Source organism: Panthera pardus, unplaced genomic scaffold, assembly GCF_024362965.1.
Source record: "Panthera pardus isolate Hobbes unplaced genomic scaffold, ASM2436296v1 HiC_scaffold_7, whole genome shotgun sequence".
Classification (NCBI taxonomy): Eukaryota; Metazoa; Chordata; class Mammalia; order Carnivora; family Felidae; genus Panthera; species Panthera pardus.
In genome coordinates, this window is record NW_026527002.1 from 56,376,052 (window position 1) to 56,401,181 (window position 25,130).

General features: G+C 32.7%; 1 protein-coding gene across 6 annotated transcripts in view; it reads right to left on the bottom strand.

Moving 5' to 3' along the window:
* CSMD3 (CUB and Sushi multiple domains 3) overlaps positions 1-25,130 on the bottom strand; it is a 1,247,213-nt gene that overhangs the window by 61,981 nt on the left and 1,160,102 nt on the right. For all 6 annotated transcript variants that reach the window (XM_053896606.1, XM_019467839.2, XM_019467838.2 and 3 more), the window contains 8 exons: positions 20,920-21,105; positions 19,133-19,327; positions 15,554-15,727; positions 9,682-9,855; positions 6,579-6,752; positions 5,598-5,783; positions 3,432-3,605; positions 170-352 (listed from right to left, as the gene is read on the bottom strand). In XM_053896606.1, coding sequence (XP_053752581.1) covers positions 170-352; positions 3,432-3,605; positions 5,598-5,783; positions 6,579-6,752; positions 9,682-9,855; positions 15,554-15,727; positions 19,133-19,327; positions 20,920-21,105 — 1,446 coding nt within the window. The remainder of the gene's footprint in view (positions 1-169; positions 353-3,431; positions 3,606-5,597; positions 5,784-6,578; positions 6,753-9,681; positions 9,856-15,553; positions 15,728-19,132; positions 19,328-20,919; positions 21,106-25,130) is intronic.

The following is a 25,130-nucleotide window of genomic DNA, read 5'->3' on the forward strand; positions in this document are numbered from 1 at the left end:
GTTCTCCTATAGGATGAGGTGAGTTAAATGTAATACTAATGCCTTTATTCCAGCGATGGGACAGGACGAATGGCTAGTAGTGATTGCACCTGTAGTATAGTGACCAACTGAATTCAGATGCACATTAAATTCCAATCCTTTCAGTGTATTTAGTTTCTGCTTAGATTACCTTTGCATTCTGGTTGCCTTCCAGTCCAACTGCCATTGGCTAAACACGTTCTTTCTTCTGAGCCATGAAGGATATAACCAATATCACAAGCAAAACGTACAGAGCTTTTGGTTCTGAAATCACTTTCCTGTCTAGAACCATGACCAGGAGTACCCGGATCCCCACAGGTACCAGTAGCATCGCCTGAAATTCAATACAGTTCAGATTAATTCATCTCATTAAACGTTGACTATGTTCATGATTTAGTCCAAATGCTTGTAGGCTTTTGTGTTTGTGCATGCTGTGTTTTTAAAAAAATTTTTATTCATTTATTTTTAAGTAGGCTAGATGCCCAGAGTGGAGCTCAACTCAGGTCCTGAACTCATGATCTTGAGATCAAGACCTGAGCTACAGTCAAGAGTTGGGTGCTTAACTCACTGAGCCATCCAAGCCCACTTAGTATGATACGCTGACTGGGCAAAATCATAATTCACATTTCCCATCTGAGTCTAGTCATAGAAAAGGCCTAAAGGAAAAAGAAAATCATGCAGAGTATAATGTTATTTGCCATATCCGTGATATTTGGGCCTAGTAAACAGGCTAAGGACGTTTTATCAGTATCTCAAAACCTAGATAATGACCAAATTAATGGAAAATTTATAATTGATAATACTACGAGCTCAAATGACAAAGAATTTATAAAAGTAAAATTAAAAACTGTATTTGATAATTTGCATGTTTCCTTCTCTGAATTTCCTAATAGCTGAAAATATTTTTTGTGTGAAATTAGAACTGTAATGTGCTGGAAAACGTAAATGTTACAATACAGTATCCTGTAGACTAAAATCTCACCCCCTAATTTTCTCTACCAATGGCCACTGATCAAAGATAAATGAATTGTATTCTTTCCAATATGAAAATATAAAAATAAATTGTAAACAAAGATTAGAAATTCTGACTTAAGCTCCTTTTAAAAAATGTTTATTTCTTTATTTTGAGAGAGAGAGAGACAATGAGTAGTAAAGGAACAGAGAGAGAGGGAGAGAGAAAACCCTAAACAGGCTCTGTGCTGTGAGCACAGAGCCCGACGTGGGGCTCTATTCTATGAACCATGAGATCATGAACTGAGCCAAAATGAAGAGTCAGATGCTTGATCAACTGAGTCACCCAGGGGCCCCTGACTTAAGTTCCTAACAAGGATTTTGCTCATGGCTAGGTGTTCATCTTTTGATTTTAACATTAAGATTTATTCAGTCCCTTTATCATTTCTTAAATAATTCTAATCAGAGTTGCCACTATATTATTATACATTAAGAGAGAGAAAGAAGGAGAGAGAGAAACTTGAAGGCATATACATTGAAAAGCTGTGTGCAGATGGCTTTTTTGACGTGCCCTGTATATTTGGAATCCTTCTTTACACCACCTCATTTTCATGTGATGTAATATTGACAACCACACAAAATGTTAAGATCACTATTTCACTTTAAATATCTATGCGCATTCTTGTTTGCAATTCAGAAGCAGTTTTCTAATACATTGGGATATATGCATATAGGTTTATGTTTTTATGCATAATCGGTTATCTAATTGAGTTACTGTAAGATAAGTTTTAATTCTCATTAAAGTCACATTATGGTCACATTAAAAATAAGAGTTTTTTTGGGGCGCCTGGGTGGCTCAGTCGGTTAAGCGTCCGACTTCAGCTCAGGTCATGATCTCGCAGTCCGTGAGTTCGAGCCCCGCGTCGGGCTCTGGGCTGATGGCTCAGAGCCTGGAGCCTGCTTCCGATTCTGTGTCTCCCTCTCTCTCTGCCCCTCCCTCGTTCATGCTCTGTCTCTCTCTGTCTCAAAAATAAATAAAAAAAACATTAAAAAATTTAAAAAAAAGAGTTTAAAAAATAAGAGTTTTTTTTAAATCTATAGACTAAATTTGAAGTCCTAGGTAGTTACTTCACAGGGATTAACCACTAATTATAAGAAGACTCTGAAATAAGTAACCATTTCACAACTTCTTTGTAAACTTTTTTTATGTTTAATTATTTTTGAGAGAGAGACAGGGCATGAGCTGGGGGAGGGGCAGAGAAAGAGGGAGACACAGAATCTGAAGCAGGCTCCAGGCTCTGAGCTGTCAGCACAGAGACCAGCGGGGGCTCAAACCCTTGAATAGCAAGATCATGACCTAAGCCGAAGTGAGATATTGAACTGACTGAGCTGCAAAGGCACCCCCATTTCACAACTTTTACTTCTAAAGGGAAAACAACAACTCGATGTTGCGTCGTCATTATGATCTCCACAGAGAAAATAATATAAAGATAATGAGCAAAATATAAATAAAACAACAGGCAGAAAAATAAGCACCAACATTTAACTGATGGGTAAAAACAAATATATAATAAGTAGTATCAAAAAGGGAGACATCACAGATCTAAAACTTAATTGACATTATTTTTGTTTGTTTATTTAATTTTGAGAAGGAGAGCGCAAGTACGGGAGGGGCAGAGAGAGAGAGAGGGAAACAGAGGATCTGAAGCAGGTCTCAAATTCACTAACCCCAAGATTGTGACCTGAGCCGAAGTTGGATGCTCAACTGAATGAGCCACTCAGGTGCCCTAAGTGACATTTATTTTAAGAAAAGCAGTAGCTTAAACAGCTCAAAAGAAGATTTATCAAATACTGTTCAATAAATTATTAATTTTTAATAGCTTCGACATTCATTTATTATAAGATAACTCTATTTGGGTTACAGAAACTCAAATTATATATTACTCTATTAATATCTTTCAGAAAACTTGGCTTAGTTTAATTTAAAACATTTAGGGCTTTATTTTAAAAGTATGCTATTAAGTAATCGATTGTGTAGAAAGTTTAATAGAATTGAACTCTAACAGAAAAATCATTTAAATAACATTGTTTTCTGGGGAAAATTACATTTGCATCGGCTAAAATGGAATACTCAAACTTGAGTGGCTCACCATTTTAATGAACAAAAGCATTGTACTCAGAGTAGCATCCTAAAACCACTTAATTATTTACATTAGCTATAACACAGTTCAAACATGTATCAGTAATTTATCATCTACAAGATGAGTATTAATTTGTGCTCTGAATCTAAATTGCCTTAAGAAGTATTCCAATAATTGTATAAATTATCTTACAGTTTGTCTCATGAGTTTTTAAAACTATTATTTTTATCTCTTTAGGGATGTTTTGTGTATATATTTCTAATAATAACAATACTAATAATACAACTTTCAGCACACATTGTCCAATTTTCCAAGTGGTACCTGAACAATGAGGTTGTGCTCCGCTCCAATGGCCGTTTAACTGGCAAGTCCTTGATGACTGGCCTAGAAGGGTACGCTTTCCTGTGCAGGAATAGTGAACAGTGGACCCGAAGGTAAACTTCTCACCAGACAGGACTGCATTAGGAGGAACGCCAGGGTGTCCACAGTCAATCACTACAATACATAATTATTGAATATAAAATTTTTTTATATCTCCTATCGAACAACCTGCACCACTTTTTATAAATCAGAAGTAAATTATCTGTTCAAATATACCTAACCTCCCGAAGTCAAACATCCATGTGAAAGCTAGCTTTTAAAAAATAAAATGTAAGTTGCAGTTATATGAGTAATCTCGTTAACCTGCTCACCAGTGTTTTTCAGGAACACTCCAAGTATGCATGAATGAGTGAGTTTAACTCTGTTATGTGTGTGGTGGTGAGTGTGTGTTTATACGCATACGTGCATGGGTTTGAAGTATATATGTGCCTGGACAAGGATATGCAAGTTAGAGAGAGAAGTAATGTGAAATAGCTAAATAAAGACCTGCAATGCTATATGGGATTCAAAATGAGCCCATACAAAATTAAAATGGAAGGATTTTGAAGGTAAAGGAGAGGGAACTCATTTGAAGATGGATCTGTGACACACAATCTAATATATAGTCTAGAATAATTCTAATCCTGGCTGGTAATGTATAAATCATGCTGTATGAAGAAAATACTGTGTCTTGTTAACTGAAACACTACTAAGCATAGTGGAATCAGATATCAGTGCATTGTAGAATCAGATATCAGTGGATATCAGTGGATATCATTGTGGAATCAGATATCAGTGCATTGTATTTTCTTTATAACCTAGAGGTAGCTTGGGAACTGTGTATCCCCTTTTAGTTGTAACATGGAAAAATATTCAATGCAATGTAACTCCAGAATCTTAAATAGCACATAAGGGGATATAAACTTAATAAAAACCCCTGAGTACTTTGCATTTACCAAAGATACTACAGGAAATTAAAAGGGCAAAAAATGTGCACGAGAGCTAAGAAAATCTGAAAAAGTTCATGTTTATATGTCTTATGAAAGATTTTTAACTTTAATGCTATAGCCACACAAAGTAAAGTAAGTGAAATAGTCAATCTATTAGACTAAACTGTATAAACTAGTGGAATACATTTTAAGCAAAAGATCAACAATTGACTTATTTGCATGGAAGCTGAAATTTAATGGGCACTGCATAAAGTTTTGTTGCCTCATTAGAGCATGAATGATTTCACAAAATTTTCAAGAAATCCCACCCTATAAATTATGTTTAACTAAAACATTATCATAAAATAATTTTATAATTTGGAAATTTAGTATAACCAAAAATCACTTGCACAATGAGTTTTGATTCACTGCCTCTTCAATCTATAAAGTTCTTGTCTTTCTTTTCATGACTCATCAACTCTTTGAGACATAGCTATAGCTGAGACTTAATAACTAACTAAATATTTCAAATTCATGTTCATTTCTCTATATTCTCACGTAATTATTTCTGTTAAATTATTTCCTCACTATGCATGCGAATTTCGTGCATATCTGCTATAATTTATGTTATTTATATTCTACAACTCCAACACAACATATAACACAGTGTACTCCAATAGATGTTCACTGACTTGAAAAATGATGTGTATTAACATTTACTGCATTTATATGTGTATGTGTCTGTAATATGATAAATGTTTAAATCATTAAGTTTTAAGTAACACATTTGTCTAAATCCTCAAGTACTCTAAGGCCCTGGTAGATGTTTATATTAAGACTAATATAGCCTTAAATGAAATTTAAAATATTAGCACAAAGGAAAATCAAAATATAATTGCCTTTTATGGGATGGTAATATCATAGGCTATAAAAGATGTTGCTTTTCATAATCTATCTGCTTCATCAAAGCTCAAAGCCAAAGAATCCCATTCATATTAATAAAAAATGGCATTTGGCATTCAAGTGGCAGAATACAGGGAAGTATAGTTTCACAATATAAAATTAAATAAAAAAATTACAAGAAATAATTAAAAACAAAATCCTTCTGACATATAGCTCTAGATACTTTATAAGACAATAGGCATCCATTTTGCTTCCATGGCATTTTCTCAAGGAATAATTCACATTATCTACTTACTGATACATTCTGGTAAAGGTTTGTCCCACTGTCCATTTGGTTGACATATTAAAACTGAAGATCCAAATAAGAAATATCCAGGATTGCAATCATAGAATACCACAGTGCCATAGGTGAAATTTCCATGTTCTATTTTACTTTCTCTTTTGGAATTGGCTGGAATTCCAGGATCAGAGCAGTTCACCACTAAACAGATGACAAATTTTGAAAGTTGTGTTTAGAATAATATACATAGACCTACATAGATTTCCATCAGAGATGGAGTATCAAAGGTAAATTCAATCAAATCAAAGATTCTAGGAATAAAATTAATGAATGGGCTATCTAATGAAGCGAAATCATATGGTTGAAAAGATAGGAAAAGGAAAAGGTTTTTGAAGAAACTTTGAATAATGGTACCTCCATAAGTATTCTTCTGAATATAGATTTAAAGAATGATACCTTAAGCTATAGTTAAACCACAAAAAATGTAGAAAAATTATAACTTGATTGTATTTTTTCAGACAATATGAAGTATATCATACTTCTTTGGAAATGGAAAATCACCAAAAAATTCTCTTTAATCTATTTCTATAGAGAAAACAATAAATAACCCCCCAGTGTAGGCAAATGGTAATACAGGACTCAAACAGTCTCTCCAAAAATATGAAAAAAAAAATCCAAAGGTAAGTTACCTTATTTATAAAGAAAACAAATAAAAATGACCTTAATGACTTTTTAGAGGCAGCCATAAAATGGGCACAAGATAATAAAGCTAAGCAGTTAAAATAAAACCTGCTACTTTTACCTTTTAAAACCATAAGGTAAAAATTAAGGTGAAAAGGAAAGCATAGCTAAATGAAAGAACACCAATATTAAATCTGTTTGGTTTATTAGCTGAAAACTTTCTACTAATCTGCCCAAGCTATTTCAATGTTGTCACGTATGTTGACACAACATATTACTACCATGCTCTAAGCTGGAATATCATTAGACTTTTACCTTTGCACACTGGTGGGGGATGGCTCCACTGTCTGTTGGCCTGGCACTGTGCCTTTGTGGGCCCTTGCATTACATACCCAATATTGCAAGAGAATGTCACCACATCATTAAAGTTGAATCCATTGCCACTTGTTCTTCCATAAATTGGGCTACCAGGGTGACCACAGCTAACAGCTAATGGTAATGGGTGAGGGAGAGGAGAAGAACAAAGCAGAATATTTGGTTATCAGTTATCACATGACAATTGCAGTTAGTCATTCCAAACAACATAGAAAGAAGATCACTTTTATGTGAAAATATATTTAAAGTGCTTTTACCTTTACAAATGAGCAATTTAGAATGCCAAAATAGTCTAATATAATAGAAATATTATATTAGTAAATAGATATATATTTATAATTGTGATCATTTTATGCAGGTGATGCAGAGATGCTTAAAGAATCATGGTACCTTTTCATTATCTCTCTCTATCTCTCCCTCTCTCTCTCCCTTCCGCCCTCCCCCTCTCTCTCTTTAGGGACAAATACTGAAATTCAAACAAATCTGGGAATGATTGAAGTTTATGTCTCTAGTTAGTAGCAGAAGAATGAAACCAAACCTATTTTCCTCTTCTAGTTAAGTTTGAGAACTAAAGGTATATAAAAACAGGATTTTTTGTATTTAATTTTGAAATATTTTAATATCATTTATATGATTCATTTTTATGGATAATAGACAAAGTGTGCGTCAAGAATTAACGTGACTATATAATGTAAACAATAAAAATAATGCACAATGCTGTGTTAGAATTCTCTTTACTATTTTGGGATACCAAGATTAACATTCTCTAAAACAATCAATCTTAATGATTTATTTTCTTCACAATTGATGTTTCATAATTTAGCGCAATTTTGTTGGGAAATGATGTACCAATTAGGTAAAATATTTAAAAGTTTTTTAGGGTTAAAGTTCTGTTATGATTTTGTGTAGTGCTTGGGCTTTTCCTGACCACTCTTTTTCTGTGAACTGTTTTATTGCATCATCTCCCTCTATTAATCAGAGCAAATCCAGTAATAGGGCTTCATAATTGGGCACAGTGAAAAACCATAGTCACTTTTAGGACTTCTGAAATGACCCAAGAGCAATTATTTTTCAGCTGTGTTGTTAATGTCAATCTACTCATTTGGAAATTTAACTGCATCTTATTCTTGTTAAAATTATCAATAAAGAAACCAGTTTTACCCCAAAGGCCAATTTTCTTTTATAGTCTCAATTATTCAACAAGAAAAACAGTGGTATTAGTTGGCTAGACCTCAATATAAATGAAAGGGGAAAAAATCTAGGACAGACCCAGGCATAATATGCTCTCTTTAAATCATCAGTTTGCGCATGTGTGTGTGTGTGTGCACATTCTCTCTCACACACACACATATGCCCCTTAGGAAAGTAGTATTAATTGTTAACTCTATGCTCTATTATTCTATTAAATTTCAGGCCCTGGAAGTATTTTCCACGAAACTAGAACTTCAATGAATATGTGTTGTTTGTGTAAAAATTTGACAATGAAATTTATAAATATGGATGTAATTAGTCACAGAATAAGTGAAATGTTTCTAATGAATCCATGCTAAAAGTCCCATGTGTTATGTATCTGAAGCCTTCAAAATCTTTATAGTATGATCACATGATGTCACAATTACAACATATTTAGTGTTTATTCTCATTTTCTAACACCAATTGTAATAAAGGTCAGTTATTGGGGATGGAAAGGATTAGAAAAAAAGACACAAATAAGAAATACATTGATAATTGCCTTTCAGGTCCAAAATAGGATAGATTGTGATGTGAAACATTGTGAAATGCTGGGTATTCAGTGGAGTAAGATAAATAAAACAATTATCAGTATTCAATTTTTATTATTATTTTTGTACTACAACAGTCATAATAAATGCTCACTGGGCAAATCTATGCCATAAACAGAAAGCACAAAGCACAAAGCACAGCAGCTGTTATTTAAAAATTATTGATAAAAAGGTTTTATTTTACAATCCACTTTATTCTTCATGTGTAAGTTCATATCTAAATTAAGGATCAGAGAGATATTTGTTGAACCAGTAGAGATATTGAAACAATTCCCAAATTACATAGTGTTACACAATTTTGTATGAATTTAAAATTTTTTAACATTTACTCATTTTTTGAGAGACAGAGACATAGTGTAAGTGGGGGAGGGGCAGAGAGAGAGGGAAAGACAGAATCTGAAGCAGGCTCCAGGCTCTGAGCTGTCAGCATAGAGCCTGATGTGGGGCTTGAACCCACTGGCCATGAGATCATGACCTGAACTAAAGTCGGATGCTCAACCAACTGAGCCACCCTGGTGCCCCTGTGAATTTTAAAATAGTGAAAAGAATGCTTTAAAACAAACAAATAAATTTTAAATATTTCACATAAGCTTTTATGAAATATATTATAATTATATTAAATGTGCACATCTAATATTGATGCATTTAAGAATAAGATGGATTTTGAAGCTAAAAGGAATGATAATCATAAATACTTTTAAACATTCACTTCATATATAAGGGAATTAAGGCCTAGAGAGATTAAATGACCTGCATTAGCTCATGTAATTAGTAATAGAACTGGAATGAGAACAACAGTTCTTCATGTCATGTCGGATGAATTTTTCCCTACTAATGATACCATCAGGATATGATTTTGATGTAACAACTACAGCATCATAATTATTAGAAAAAAATCTATCCAAAGTATTTTCCACTATAAAAAGTTTCATAATAGTACATCATGACAATATTGATGCTGCTGCATTTGCTTTCAAGAAATTAAAATCCTTATAAGTAAAACTTAGTCAAGAATATACCTTCCATATAGGAATATGCACTTATAAATATTATATATTTATGTTAAGTAGTAGAATAGCTGAATTTAATTTATCTTTACAAAAAAACAAATAATAACAGACATTCTAATATTTTCTACTGCTTTCATGGTTTTATGGATGGTTTTATGTGTCTCTGAGTGTATGTGCATCTTACCTAAGAAAAAATTATTGGTAATTATATGAGAACAGAGACTTCTAATTACTTCTGTCATGCTTACTTACGCACACAGGATGGAAGCTGACCAGACCAATTGTGATCCTGTTGACATATTCTCACTGAAGAACCAATCAATCGAAAACCAGGATTACATTGATACACAACAGTGTCTCTGTATCCATAATTTTCTCCAATGACTTGACCATTCACAATGAGCTCTGGAATTCCGCAGTGACCCGCTGAAATGGGTCAGAAAGTAATATCTTTAATATTGTGAACTAAGTCTTGTGTATTTATATACATATATAACACTACTAAACTCTTAAAAGTTTATTTACAAGCATGCTACAAATAATGCAAACATGATCATATGACATAAAGATAAATATGATACTTAGCAAAATGTCAGATATTTGGGAATTAAAAGAAGACACACTTCTTGCAACACTTGGGTCTAAAAGAAGTTAGAAAACATTTCACTCTGTGTAAAAATAAAAATAAAACACATCAAATCTTGAGGAATACAGATAAATCAGTGCTTAGTGAAAAAATTTATAGCATTGTTTTTATCAAAAAGGAAAAATGGATATATAATCGATGAGTTAAGATTCCACCTTAAGAACAGGACAAAGAGGGACAAAATAAAGAAGAGAAAATAAAACCAAAGTTGATGAAAGGGTATATTAAAGCAGCTACAGAAATCAATAAAATAGAAAATAGAATACAACAGAGAACATTACCTAAGCTAAAAAATCTTTCTTTAAAAATAGCAGCAAAATTGCTCAACTCCTAGCTAATTCTATCTAGCACACAAAAGCAGAGAACAAGATTACCAATAATAGAAATGAATGAAGTGACACCACTACAAGCTTACAGGGATTAAAAGGATAACGTAAAATGAAGAGCAGTTTTATGCCAATACATGTAGCAGTTCAGAAGGGCAACTACTTTGAAAATTAAATACCAAAACTAAAGCAAGATGAAACAGAAAATATGAATAGCCCTTCATCTATTAAAGTACTTGAATTCTTTTTTTTTCAATCTTTTTTTTTTTTTTTTTAAGTTTTATTTACTTTGAGAAAGACAGAATCTCAAGCAGGCTCCACACTGCCAGCCCAGAGCCTGTTGTAGGGCTTGAACTCACAAACCTTGAGATCATGACCTGAGCCAAAGTTGGACACTCAACTGTGACTGAGCCACTCAGGCACCCCTAAAGTACTTGAATTCTTAAACAAACTCCTCCCCATAAAACCACTCAGGCTCAAATGTTTTTACTGTTTCAACCAAACATTTAAGTTAAAAAAAAAAAAATTGCACACACTCTTAGAAGTTAGAGAAAAAGGGTTAGTTTTTAATCAGCCCCAATATTAAACCTGGTAGACACATGAAAAACCAATGTCCTTCATCAAAATAGATGCAAAACTCCTTAATATTTTTGAAAACCAATCTAGAAACATACATAAAATCAACCACTCTAATTTGACAGAGTAAAAAAGATACTGACATATTGACAATGAAGGAGATAAAAGTATATAATTATCTCAATAGATGAAGAAAAAGCATTTGGCAAAATTCAGTACTCCTTCATGATGAAAACTAACAATAAATTTAGCATATAGGGAACTTTTCAACCTGATAAAGACATCTCCAATAGATATTATGATTTATAGTAGGAAATATATATTTGATCTTGGTCCCTGTTTCTGGCTCAGAGCTCCTAAAACCTTTGGAAATTTCTAAATGATAGGAGCAAAAAAAAAAAAAAAAAAAAAAAAAGTTTCTTTTGTTGTGTTAATGAAGTGGCTTTGGGACCTCACCCTAGTATGGGGACTGGTTGTCAGAGGAGCCAACCATGTGATTAGAAAGTTGCAACTTTCAATTCCACCCCTGTAAACTCTGGGGAAGAGGGAAGGAAGAGAAGTTGAATTAATTGCCAATGGCCAATGATTTAATCAATTATGCCCATGTAATGCAGCCTCCATATAAAACCAAAAGCACAGGGTTCAGAGAGCTTGTGGGTTGATGAACACTAGGAGATTAAGGAGAGTGGGGCCCTCAGAAAGCATGGATGCTCTGCACCCTTCCCACATCCCTTGCCTTATGCAAATCTTCCATCTGGCTGTTTCTGAGTTAATAAACCAGTATCTAGAAAGTAAAATATTTATTTTGAGAGCGAGAGTGAACATGAGTGGGTGAGGGACAGAGAGAGAGAAAGAGAATATCCCAAGCAGGTTCTGCACTGTCAGTGTGGAGCCCAATATGGGGCTTGAACTCATGAACCATGAGATAATGACCTGAGTCAAAACCAAGAGTTGGATAGTCAACCGACAGATCCACCCAGGCAGGCACCCCTAGATAAATATTTTAAATAATTATATTTTTATATACTAGCAGCAACCAATTAATGTGAAAATTTTAATTCAATAGAAAACATAATTAAAAATGAACAATATAATTTATAATATTATAAACACACTAAACATTCTCAGGAATAAATTTAGCAATATATATACATGATCTCTATGCTAAAAATACAAAATATTGCTACTGCAGAAAAAAAACCTGAAGACCTATATAAATGAATAAATATACTAAATATGTTGTTTATTAGTTGGAAGATTCAACACTATCAAATGCCAATTCTCCTCAAATGATCTATGGGTTCAATGTAATCCTGATAATAATTCTACTAGATAATTTTTTTTAAATAAAAATTGATAAGCTAATTCTAAAACATATATGAGATTGGAAAAGATACAGTATCTAAAGTTATCTTAAAAATTAAGAACACATTTGGAGGATATACATACAAAATTTCAAGATTTATTATAAAACCTATTCAACAAATAGTACCAGATACCTTTCTAAAAAAAACCAAAAAACAAAAAACAAAAAGCCCAACTAAACCTCAATTTTACTTTGTTATACATACAAGAACAAATTAAAAATAAATCATAGATATAAAAGGCCAAAAACTATAAAACTTCTAGAAGAAAATATGAAAGAAAATCTTTGTGACTTATGGTTGAGCAAAGGTTTCCTAAACCAGACACAGAAAGCAATAACCAGCAAAGACAGACTTTAACAAAATCTAAAATTTCTGCTCATTAAAAAGAAAAATAAACAAGTCACAGGTTGTGAGAAAATACTTATAAAATACATAATAATGAAGACCTTGCAACCAGAAAGCTCAAGAAATTGTACTCTATCAGTAATTATCAAGACAACGCAAATTAAAATGTTATAATATACCTTTATATACCCAATGGCATGGATAAAATTAAAAGATTAGCTATACCACATGCTGGAAAAAATGTGGGGCAAGAAGTCTTCCAGGAATTCTACTCCCAAATCTCTCAGAAATGAATACATATACTCACAAAAAAAGACATTTACATGAATATTCATTGCAACTTGTTTTTGATGATGGCCCCAAAACTGGACAAGGGTGAGGTGTCTACCATTAAGAGATTGACCAACATGTGACATATTCATATAATGGAATTCTGCTCAACAGTGAAAAAAGTAGTGATACACACAACAGCATGGATGAAAAAGAATGAAAGAAGTCTTACATGAACAGTACATAATGTAGAATTCCATCTGTATGGATTTCTAGAACAGGGAGAACTAACATATGATGAAAAAACAATTATTGTCACAGGGTTGGGGGAGCTGCAGATTGTACAGGGCCATGAGGAACTTTTCCTAGGTAACAGTATTATTCTATAACTACGGAGTGGTTTAACAAAACCACTTGATAAAACTCATGCTTATGAGCATGTTTATGAGATGTACATTCCATTGTATACACATTTTGCCGTGGTAAAAAAGAATCAAGAAAATAAACAAGTATTAAACTCTAGGGAATGATAGGCATGATATGCATGCTGAGATGTTTAACAAAAAATGTGCACTGAATTCTACAAGTTGCTTTGAAATGCATCAAAAAAAATATGAATTGATGGATTGATAGAGCCCTGGAAGGATAGATACATATGTGATAAGCAAATACGATAAAATGTTAATTGTAGCATCTAGGTGGTGGGCATAGAGACATGCATATGTCAAGGGTCACTGCCTAGTGTTTCAACTGAAAAATTGAAAAGTTCATAATAAAGGGCTGGGGGGATTGGGAATAAAGGCACTATACTTACGGAAAAAAATTATAAGCACATTCCAGTGGCCATTCTTAGCCAAAAGTGTCTGGGGCTATAAAGAGTAAGTTTTTTGTTTGTTTTCTTGTTTTGTTTTCATTTTGTTTTTATTTTTTCAAAAATGAGAATGACTGAACTACATTAATCCTTAAAATCAAGTTCAAGAGTAAGATTCTAGGGATTTGCTTGTTTGGCAATTGCACTTTCCTTCGACCAACATCCTTTGGAATTTATATTAGGTGTTGACACCTACATCCTCTGCAATGGATGGCAATGTTGTCTTCATAGACCGAGAGGCAATGTTTTCTTACAAATCTTCCTTTTATGCCCTATCTCTTCAAAGAACAGAATCAGGATTCTAAACGGGTAAATAAAACCACCCTCTATATACAATATTCAGTATATAATACACAATATTATATACTTTATCAGGACATAGAGCCAAAAAATATAGTATTTCAAATTTAGTTTATATGTACATTTTCAAATTTAATGTAAACTAAAGTAACCTGTAATTTAGTAATCTGTAATTTACTACAGTAATCTTTCCTGTAGTTTAGGAAGGATTAAAAATATTTTGATTTTTTAAACCTATGTGAATATGTAAAGATCTTAATTTTGTACCACTTTTTATGCTATGGTCTTATAGCATATTCAAATATACGTGCTGTCATAAAGAAACCATTATTTCTACGCTTCCAAGTATACCTATTAACAAATATGTCTGAGAGCAGAAAAATAGGATTTTAATCAAAACCCCTAGCTATACCTTTTTAAGTTTCAAATCATGATTGTATTGCCATGAATATTTTCAAGCTTATTAGCAAAATGATATGTATCTAAATTGCTACACTTTTCTGCCATGCCTCATATTCTTAAACTCAGTAAATATTTAGAGGCAAAACATTGTCCATATTTTTCAATACCTGTTCATAATAGTCAGCAATTTTTAAATTGGTAAACAAAAAGAGTATCCTTTGTACCCAGCAGATAAGTGAATAGTTAGAACAATTTTAATTATGCTTAATTCAGTACTTGCTGTCATATCTTGAAATCATTTTGGAGAACAATAAAGCATAAATCATACCACTCTCATAATATTAAAAAATTATTTTAGTCTCTGAAAAGAAGATAAAGCATAAATCATAATACTCTTTTAATAATAAAGGAGGAGGGGCAAGCAGAATTAGCTAGTTCAGTTTCTTTAACTGAACAGTTTTTTTTAATAATGAATTTAAAAACCCTAAGGGGAAAAATCCAATTTGCCTAAAATCAGGTTTGAAAAAAAATTGTATTTAAAAACTTTACTAGAAAGTAATATTACACATGTTAAAATCTTGTGAAATTAAAAGGGAGAAAGATTTTGAATGCGGAAGTCATTTTTCTCCTTTGATCATTACCTTTAAGTAAATAGGTGAAAGGAGGATTGACTATAGTTTAGAACGCATTAACTGCTACAGTGATTAACCCAGCCGAGTATGCAGACGTATAATTTTCGGCAATTAGTTTTCACCTTTTTATTTTCACAATGCCTGGAAGAAAATGCATCTCACCTTAATGACCTAAGATTCTCATTTCAAAAACTAGTTGATTAACTTTAAGAGTAATCTGTTTAATAGCTTTTCTACCATGAGACATTTTTAAAGTTAAGCATTTTCTGGTTAGCATCCTTACCGATGGGATATAAATGGTCATCTCTTATTATGGAAAAAGGTCTGCCTCCTTTCTAGGGGTGGGGGGCAGGGGGTGTGGTTGGTTAAAATAATTCGAAAATCCGTACCTAGGCATCTGGTTTCAGATCCACTCCAGAGACCTGAAGAAAGGCATTCCCGTACGGCAGAGCCTACCAGCATGAACCCCGAATCACAGGTAAAGATGGCTGTGGAGCCATATGAAGTTTGAGTTCCAATCTTATTTCCATTTGGAGGTGTAGGAAGCTCTCCACAGGAAATAACTTAAAAACAAGAAGAGGAAAAAAAAAAAAAAAAACACTTAAAGACACAGTCACTGTGCACTTGTAACAAAATCATGCTTTCAACATGTTGAATTGTCTATGATCTGACTTATTTATAATCGAAATTGACATTTGAATGAGTGTGAAAATGCAGAGGGAATGACATAATTTAAAATTGATCCACTTCAAGTCTCATAAAACCTTCTAAGTGACAGTGACTTGTAATGAAGCTATTTTCTTTGCATTTGTGCTTAGCCACTCTGGTCACTCAAGTAGGTTGTCCGGTCTGACTCTCTGATTTACAAAGTGACACTGGGAAATCCTTTTGATTTACCTGGGTCAAAGTTTCCTCTGTACCTAAAACAGTGCTAAGATAGTACAGGAATACCTCACTTCATCGTGCTTTGCAGATGTTGTGCCTTCACAAAAGGAAGGTTTGTGACAACTGTGCGCAGAGCAAGCCTATCAGTGTAATTTTTCCAACAATATTTGCTTACTTTGTATCTCTGTGTCCCAATTTGGTAATTTCCACAATATCTCAAAGTTTTTGTTATTATTGTATTTTTCGTGGTGACCTGGGATCAGTGATGACCACTCATTGAAGGCTCAGATGGCCATTAGCGTTTTGAGCAATAATTTTTAATTAGGGTCTGTACATTGTTTTTGTAAACACAATGCTATTATACATGAATAGACCACAGTATAGTATAAATGTAAGTTTTATAATGCACTAGGAAGCCAAAAAACCCATTTAACTTGCTTTATTGCAGTTTTGGCTTTATTGTGGTGGTCTGGAGCTGAACCCACAGGATCTCTGAGGTATGTTTGTAATGACAAGTAATTTTGGTTGAGATCTCTACAGTTTATAAAGAGATTTACATGCAAAATATCACTTGATTTTCACAAAAAAACATTATTGGATATAATTCTATTTCACATTTTGTTTGTAGGTTTTAAAAACCTGAAAAGAGACCAACTCACTAGGTCATTTGGAACGCAGCTCTTAGGACTCCCTTGAATTTAAACACTACAAATGAAATGTCTTTCTTGAATAAGAAACAATAGTGGATAATGTTTATTGAGTGCTTATTTTGTACCAGATACTACTGCTAGTGCTCTAACTTAAGTAATTCTCAAAAGAACCCTATGAGGCAGGTGTGGTCATTATCTGAATTGTATGTACTAAGATATGAGCACATAGTAGTTTAGTAACTTTAACAAGGTTACAAAGCCTGTAAATAGCAAAATCAAAATTAAAACGCAGCGGTCAAACTCCAGAATCCAATACTTAACCACCAGCCCACCTGTCTTATTCTGGCTCCAACTCAGAGTTTCGTCTCTAGGCTTTAGGTGGCCATTAGATGGACATATAGAAAATTTGCAAACTTTAAATTATTGCATATAAAAATTTACATATAGTGACTGTTCTGAACTAATCCCTCAACAACCCTTTGAGGTAGGTATAATATTTATTAATATTGATAATACTAATATTTATATTATTTTAAGAGTGAATAAATTGAGATTCAGCAAAATTACTCTTCTTTCAATTTTCTCAGTGAACTGCAATCCTTAGATTCCTTGTCTTTCCCCCACTCTTACTTGCAGGCAGGAACCTAATTTTATGTATCTTTAAACCCTTCTTAAGCATCACAAAAGAACCAGACAAACATTTGTTGAATGCCTGATTTTTCGTAGATACTTTTTGCCTAACTCCTTGAAATATCCCTATCCCATGTGCCCTTTTAATGAAATAATACTGAAAAAACAATGATGCTAGCTAGAGGCAAAGAAAGATCCTGGGAGAAAACCTGAAAGAACAGGGCAAAAATTTGCAAATATAGATGTTATATTTTTAGAATATCAAATATAATTTAGACAACTTTTTTTGAAATTTTACTCCATAAATATGATTTTCTTATAAAAAAGGCAAACCCTTTATATGAATATTAAAAAATAGATTGCAGAGCACTTGGGTGGCTCAGTCGGTTGAGCAGCTGACTTTGGCTCAGTTTATGATCACACAGTTTCTGAGTTTGAGCCCTGCATCGGGCTCACTGCTGTCAGTGCAGAGCCCTCTGTCCCTCTGTCCCCCTGTCTCTCTGCCCCTTCTCTACTCACACTCTCTCTCTCAAAAACAAATAAAACATTAAAAAATATATTGAATAATTGAATATTCATAATTAAAATCATAATAGATACTTGTGTACTTATTACATATAGACCTTTGCCTGCTCTGTTAAGCTTCTTAATCATCATAATCATAATCCTATTTAGATATCTGATTTCTTATTAGTTTATTTATAAATTATGAGTGCCTATGTCATAAATGCCTTAGAGTTGTGTTGGACACAGAATACATTTTCAGTGTAGCATACTTCCTGGCACAGAGTAAATACTCAAAAAACGTAGTGAAGACATTTCAAAGGAATGTCAAGATATTACATTTGAATACCCTATGTTCAGTTAGCTTATCTATATTAGATACTGCCCATTTATATTATGAGATGCATGGAAATATGATAATATGTTCAATTTGAATCAATGTTTATTTATTTATTTGTTTATTAACATTTATTTATTTACTTAGAGAGAGAGAGAGAGATTGCAAGCAGGGGCGGGGGGCAGGGAGAGGGGAAAGAGAGAATCCCAAGTAAGGTATGCACTGTCACTGTGGAGTCCTATGCAGGGCTCAAACTCACCAACTGTGATATGATGACCTGAGCCAAAATCAAGAGTATGACACTTAACTGATGGAGCCATCCAGGCACCTTGATAAATATTTATTGAGGTCATGCTGCGAATCAGGTTCTAGCTGATATTTTCAACATAATATCATTTATAATAACATAATCATTATAATAACTAAAAGATAGGTATTATTGTAATTACCTAGTTTAAGAAATTTAGGATGACAGAGAATAAACATCATAGAAAATAGTGATTAAAAGCCAGATGGTATAGAGTGCTTAGACCGAATCTCATTTCTCCACCATTTACAGGCTCTGATTTGTAGTAAAATGATTAAACTCAGGGCTCTGTTTCCTTTTGACAAAATAAGTGTAATAATAACAACTACTTCATAGGATAGGAACTAAGCAATAAATGAATTAATACATGTAAAGGGCTAAAAGCAGTGCCTGGCAAGTTGTCAGTATGCAAGAGGCATTATCAGTTTGTAGTAAATGATAGAATTCAAACACAGGATTTCTGTATCTAAAGCCCATACTTTTTTCATAAGCATTTACTCAAAAAAAAGTTACAAAATTTTAAGATTTAATGGGAATAAATGACCTTTTTAATAATATCAATCCATTATTGTTCAAGTGTGTTTGGAAAAGGAAGTGCTCAAGCAATTCAATCAAGAATAGCTTATGAAATAAATTTAGCAGACGGGCTACTTACTTTGGCAATATGGTCTTTCATTTCTCCAACTCCAGGTACCATTAGGAAGGCATTCTATAGAAGCAGGGCCTAGTCCATGGTAACCAGGGTCACAGCTGAAAACTACCTTAGTTTTGTATTCATAATGGGAGCCATTCACAATTCGCCATCTTCCATGTTCCAAGGTAAAGGAATTGATGCTTGGACACGTAACAACTATACAAAAACCAAGAACATAAATGTTAATAAGTCAGTCATGTCTCCTGTACTTCTTCACTGTAACTTAATTTATTCTATTGCCTACATCACCACTGCCTTAATTCATTCACTACTGTGCCATACAAGCCTTTTAGCATTTTTAAGAATTTATTTTCCATGTTAATCTTCTCTACTCCCCCAGATCTATGGTACTGCTTGAAGTTCCTTGAACATGTTCTACTATTTCACACTTCAAAGTCTGTGTACATATTATTCTATTTACACAGAATTCTTATTACTACCTTACCTCCCTCTACTCTCTTCTTTCTTTTCTTTTTTTCTTTTCTTTTTTTTGGATTATCATATCAAAATTTATTCCTTAATAAAGAAATACATGAAATATATTTTAATGGTAATTCCAATTATATTAGTTTGTTAAAATTGTCTCTTTTCTTTGAAGCTGATTTAAAAGTATTCTTTTGGAAATCTTTTCTCCCAACTTTTATGAGATATAAACGACAGGATGCAGAAAAAAGGGAACCCTAGTACAAGTTGGTGGAAATGTCAACTGGCACAGCCATTATGGAATATATATATGCAGAGCCAGTATGGAGGTTCCTCAAGAAGTTAAAAAGAGAACTACCACGTGATTCATCAATCCCAACTTGGGTATACATCCAAAGGAAATGAAATCAGGATCTCAAAGAGATATCTGCACTCTCGTGTTCATTGCCGCACTAATCACAATAGACAAGATATGAAAACAACCTATTATTACTAATTTAGAAATTTTGGAAGGATTGTATTTTGAGGAAATTTGTTTTATGAGAATGGTGTTTTTGTGCAAGAAGGTGTTACAAACTTTGGCTTATTCAAAACCTGTTCAATATGAGTAAAACAGAAGCATTATTAAACACTATGTTAAGACTGTACATAATTGAACAACTTTCATTTTAAATGAAATGCCAACTAAATTGAAAAGTTAGTATTAAGTGAGAAGAAATAAGTGAAATATAGAGACAAATAAAAAACCTTGCTTAAAATAACATTTCACAATTCTTGTGCTAACAAATATTTTATCAGAATTATTTTCTGTCACCATTACCTAATATTCACTTACCTATTAAAGTAGTAATGAAAGCAATGGGAATATTCTAAATGCAAGTAACCTGAAGAACACCGACAAAAGTTGAAAGTTATGCATCATTTCAGCAATATCTTTTATCCTTATAAAAATCAGAGCCGAATGTATTGGAATATAATTTAATTAAGTATAAAACTTTACATTTTTTTCAAGGACTTGCATATAGAAAATACATGTTCACTAATGGATGGATTTTTATAAAATAAGTGGAACTTTGTTATGTAAATAAAATTCACTTTAGTTTTTTGACATACATAGTCAGGAGTTTCCAAAAATGAGTGGAAAGTCCTTATACAGTCTTCCAATTGTACATAGTATAAGACAGCTTAATTAACTTTTATTTCCCTCTTAGACATCACACTTCAGTCCAGGGATTAGTTCGAAAAATGCAAACAATACATAAAATTTTAAAACATACAAGATGTGAATAGAAACACAAATGATACCATTTCTTCAACACACATACCAACACAGCGAGGGGTCTTGTTATGATGGCTCCAAGTTCCATCTGACTGACATATGGCAGTGGTGAGTTCCTTAGATGACAATCTATATCCATCATTACAAAAATAGGTAACACGCGTTCCTACCAAGTAGTCTGTTGTGAGTATTCCTCCATTTGTTGGAGCTTTAGGAATCCCACAGGAAATTGCTAGAACAAATACACACATACAAAATCACAGAAATAGAAAAATACTTAATTTAGTAGATAAGTCTCTTCAATTGTAAGGCATGTAAAACTATTTGAGATTTTATTAATTCCTCTGAAACAATTTCAGAATATTTCCTAGAAAAGCTTTCCTGAACTATAACTTTTTGAATAATTTATTTCAAACTCCTGTTGAATGTGTTTCAGATTGGTGAATCCATACATTATTAATGTTTTATTTCTTGGTTTCTTACTTGGTTTCTTGTCAGTGTGTGCATGGTTATCAGCATTCTATAGATTATATAAGAATAAAAATTGGGTAAATATAGAGTGTATCTAGGGCTAGTCCATAATTGGGCCACCACATAGCAAGTTTGGTCAATTACATTTGAGAGATAATTATTAAAGATTACAAAGGTATTGGTAAATAATACTCATCAAGATTTTTGCCAGGAATACAATGCATAGATGCATAGGTTTATTTTACCTGGAAGCTGGATATTGCTTTGTCTTAGGTCCAAACTCTATGTGCTTAGGCACCATCCATAGAATATCATGGGTATGGATATGTTTAACAAATACAGTTCCCGGAAATATTGCCTTAAACCTAGTTTGAATCATCCTGCATTTCACTGAAATGTCTTAGATGTGTTGGTTTTCATCTGCAATAAATCTGATGTAGGTGAAATTAGTTTTACTATAATGTGACAACTGCAGTCAAAATTTTTATTTTAGTTAATTGTATATCATGTATTTTCAAATCTTATAAATGTTCACATCTTATAAATTCAAATGACTATACAGATACACTCTAAGATGAATTGTTTGCCATCTTTGCTCTTCAAGGACATTATTTGTGTCTTCAAAAGTAAACAAACAAACAAAAGACATAAGCTTTCAATGAATATATTTGGCAGCAAGACACTAATTAAAATGAGATTATTTGTAAATTTTGTATCATATTCAGATATGTGTAAATATTTATGCATACGTCTGCAGAAAAATTAGTATATTTGGTTACTGGTACAATCCAGAACCAGCTGGGATATTGTAATATCTGGCATATGTACTGTATTACCTCTATGAAATGGAAAATTTCTGAGTTCTGAAATACCCAATCTTACAGGTTTCCTATAAAATATTCTAGTTATATCTATATTTTTCTCATATTAAAGGAAATAAAAGAACAGAAAGCTAGGAGTTTGATTTAATACTTACAGACCTGTGTTCTAGTTACCTACCTCTCATTTCAACCTAAATTTGTTTCTATTTCTCTTAGAAAAACTACTATTTAGGTGTTTATTTTTAATTAACCCATGCACATTTCACTATAAAGTGAAAAGATCTTAGTGAAATCTATATGAAATTCACAAAATTGAATGGCAGACTTCCTACTGGTAATGGTTTGATCTTTTGTAGTCTGATAACCTGCAAATTATGAACAGAGAAGCAATGATGTTGACTTAATAAATTACATAAGCAATCTCATACAATTATGTTATTATCCGTGCAATCTAATTATAGTCTTCAAAATCATGTTGCAAACATAAATGGTTCCCTGATGTCTGTTCAAGCAATGCTTATATTTCCACTTAGGACTTTTGGGAATTTCAATTTGTCATAAGTGATCTCCCTACTGAACCCCACCAAAGACTGTGTATTTACTGATTTTTAAAAAATAAACTATACATTGTTGGAGTAATGTAGGTTGAACTTAGATCAAAATATAAAGGAAATATAGTTTAAATAGTATAAGCTCCATATATGTGGTTAGTATAAAATGGCTATATTTTAGAACTAAGAAAATGACAACACACTAAAATGATAGCACAACAACTATGCCTGTGGGTAGATTACAACTTAGCTTCTCAGCAATAAAAAGACAACAAATCAAGTTCACAAGAACCGTCATCACCAAGTGGTTGTCAAAGACACTTCACTCAAAAAAAGTACAAATTGAAAGTGAGGCAGAGAATGCAAACTGTTTCTACATAACACTGTACTATACTCAACTGTATAGTGGGATGAGACTGGTTCAATTCTTGAAGGAGAGGAAATCAATGAAGGGTCACTTGATGTATAGACAAATAAATAAAACACCTACCCAAACCCAAATAGAGATAGCAGACTAAATTTTCTATCTTTTACTGTGCTCACATTGTGCAATTGTAGTTCAAGTAAATATATACGAGGACGCATAAGGAGACTGAAGGAAAAAAGAATAAAAATGATCGAAGAATTTGAAACAAATTTGGAACAAAACAAAAATTTGCATAAAAAATGGCTCTTCCCAATGACATTTAACCATTTCTTTTTAATTAGTTCTGTTCAACTACAGATAGGTCACATACAACAAAGGTTTTTATTAAATAATCTTTTAAAATTGTTTTCATGATAATAAAAGATCAATTTTGGAAATCACTCCTTGAATTATAAATATGTTATCATTTTACTATGTCGAATATCTTTTTAATCTGCATTTTGATTTAACTATTTTAATTGTGGAACAATTTTAAATCAGGAACAATGGGGAAAAAATTACTCCATATGTAAATGTCATATTGCATACCAAAAAAAAATCAATGAAATTATAATGTTGATTATAGAAAGCAATTTCAAAATTTTAGAAAGTTTAGGACATTTTTTATTTCTTTTTTTAAAATATTTTTATGTTTATTTATTATTGAGAGACAGAGAGACACAGAGTGTGAGCAGGGGAGGGGTGGAGAGAGGGGGAGACATAGAATCTGAAGTAGGCACTAGGCTCTGAGCTGTCAGCACAGAGCCCGACACAGGGCTTGAACTCACAGACTGCGAAATCATGACCTGAGCCAAAGTCGGTCGCTTAACCAACTGAGCCACCCAGGCACCCCTAGGACATTTTTTATTTCAACCAACAGTTAATTATATTTGCTAAAGGTTTCTTAAAGATTATTATATATATCTTATATAGATAAGCAATAATTACACAACTGAAATGTACTAGTTCAATGTCAGAGCATTATAATATTTATTTAAAATATATGTGATTTAGAGGTTATTGTTTATATATTTTTCTAAATTCCCATAATTCTGAAATTATAAGATCAAAAATTCTTTTCCAAACCAGTTTAGGGAAATTAATACTAAGAATTTGTGAATACTGCCACTGTTCATTAGGCAAAGAAAAGCAGACGTTTTGATAGTTTACCAAAATATATCTATTCAGCACGAAGTCAGCTTTCTCAATGTTGGTGGTTACCCACTAAGTTTATAACTCTTCACAGATTTCTAATAAGTGATTAATGTTTCCTCAAGGAAACAACAGTTTTTTTCATTTCTCATTTATTTATGCATGTATATGAGAGTTATCTCTTCGTGAATTAAAATCGTAGTTTAATAGGTAAAAGAACCCATTTTGGATGTCTATCAATACCTATGCTTATTTTAACTTGCTGTTGTTCAATTTTAAATTTTAATTGATATATTTTATATTTTATTTGTTTTATATAAATTCCTTCTGATAAGCAGATTATAGATAGATAAGCCCCATTATTTATTAACTAAAACGTTCTGCATTTTTTAATGTAAGGGGTCTTAGTTGTTTAATATGCCTCTATATGCTGGGTAGAATACATCAAATATAAAATTAAATTTCATATTGAAACATAATGTGATATGTTAAGTATTAAAATTTTTTCTAAGTCCGATGACATTAGAAACTCTTGTATAACTGATATTGCATTTGTCTTTGTGACTGTACCTAGCTAAGAGACAAGATCTAGTCCAAAGATCAAAACTGTGCCATTTGTTGAATAAGAAGCTCGAAATTCTGTTGCTATGTCAGAATAAAATGCTCAGACAGTGCCTCAATTGTTTCTTTATCTTTTTTTTAATGTTTACTTATTTTTGAGAGAGAGAGAGAGAGAGAGAGAGAGAGAGAGCGCACAGGTGGGGGGCGGGCAGAGAGAGACACACACACACACAGAATCTGAAGCAGGCTCCAGGCTCTGAGCTGTTAGCACAGAGCCCAACACGGGGCTCGAACC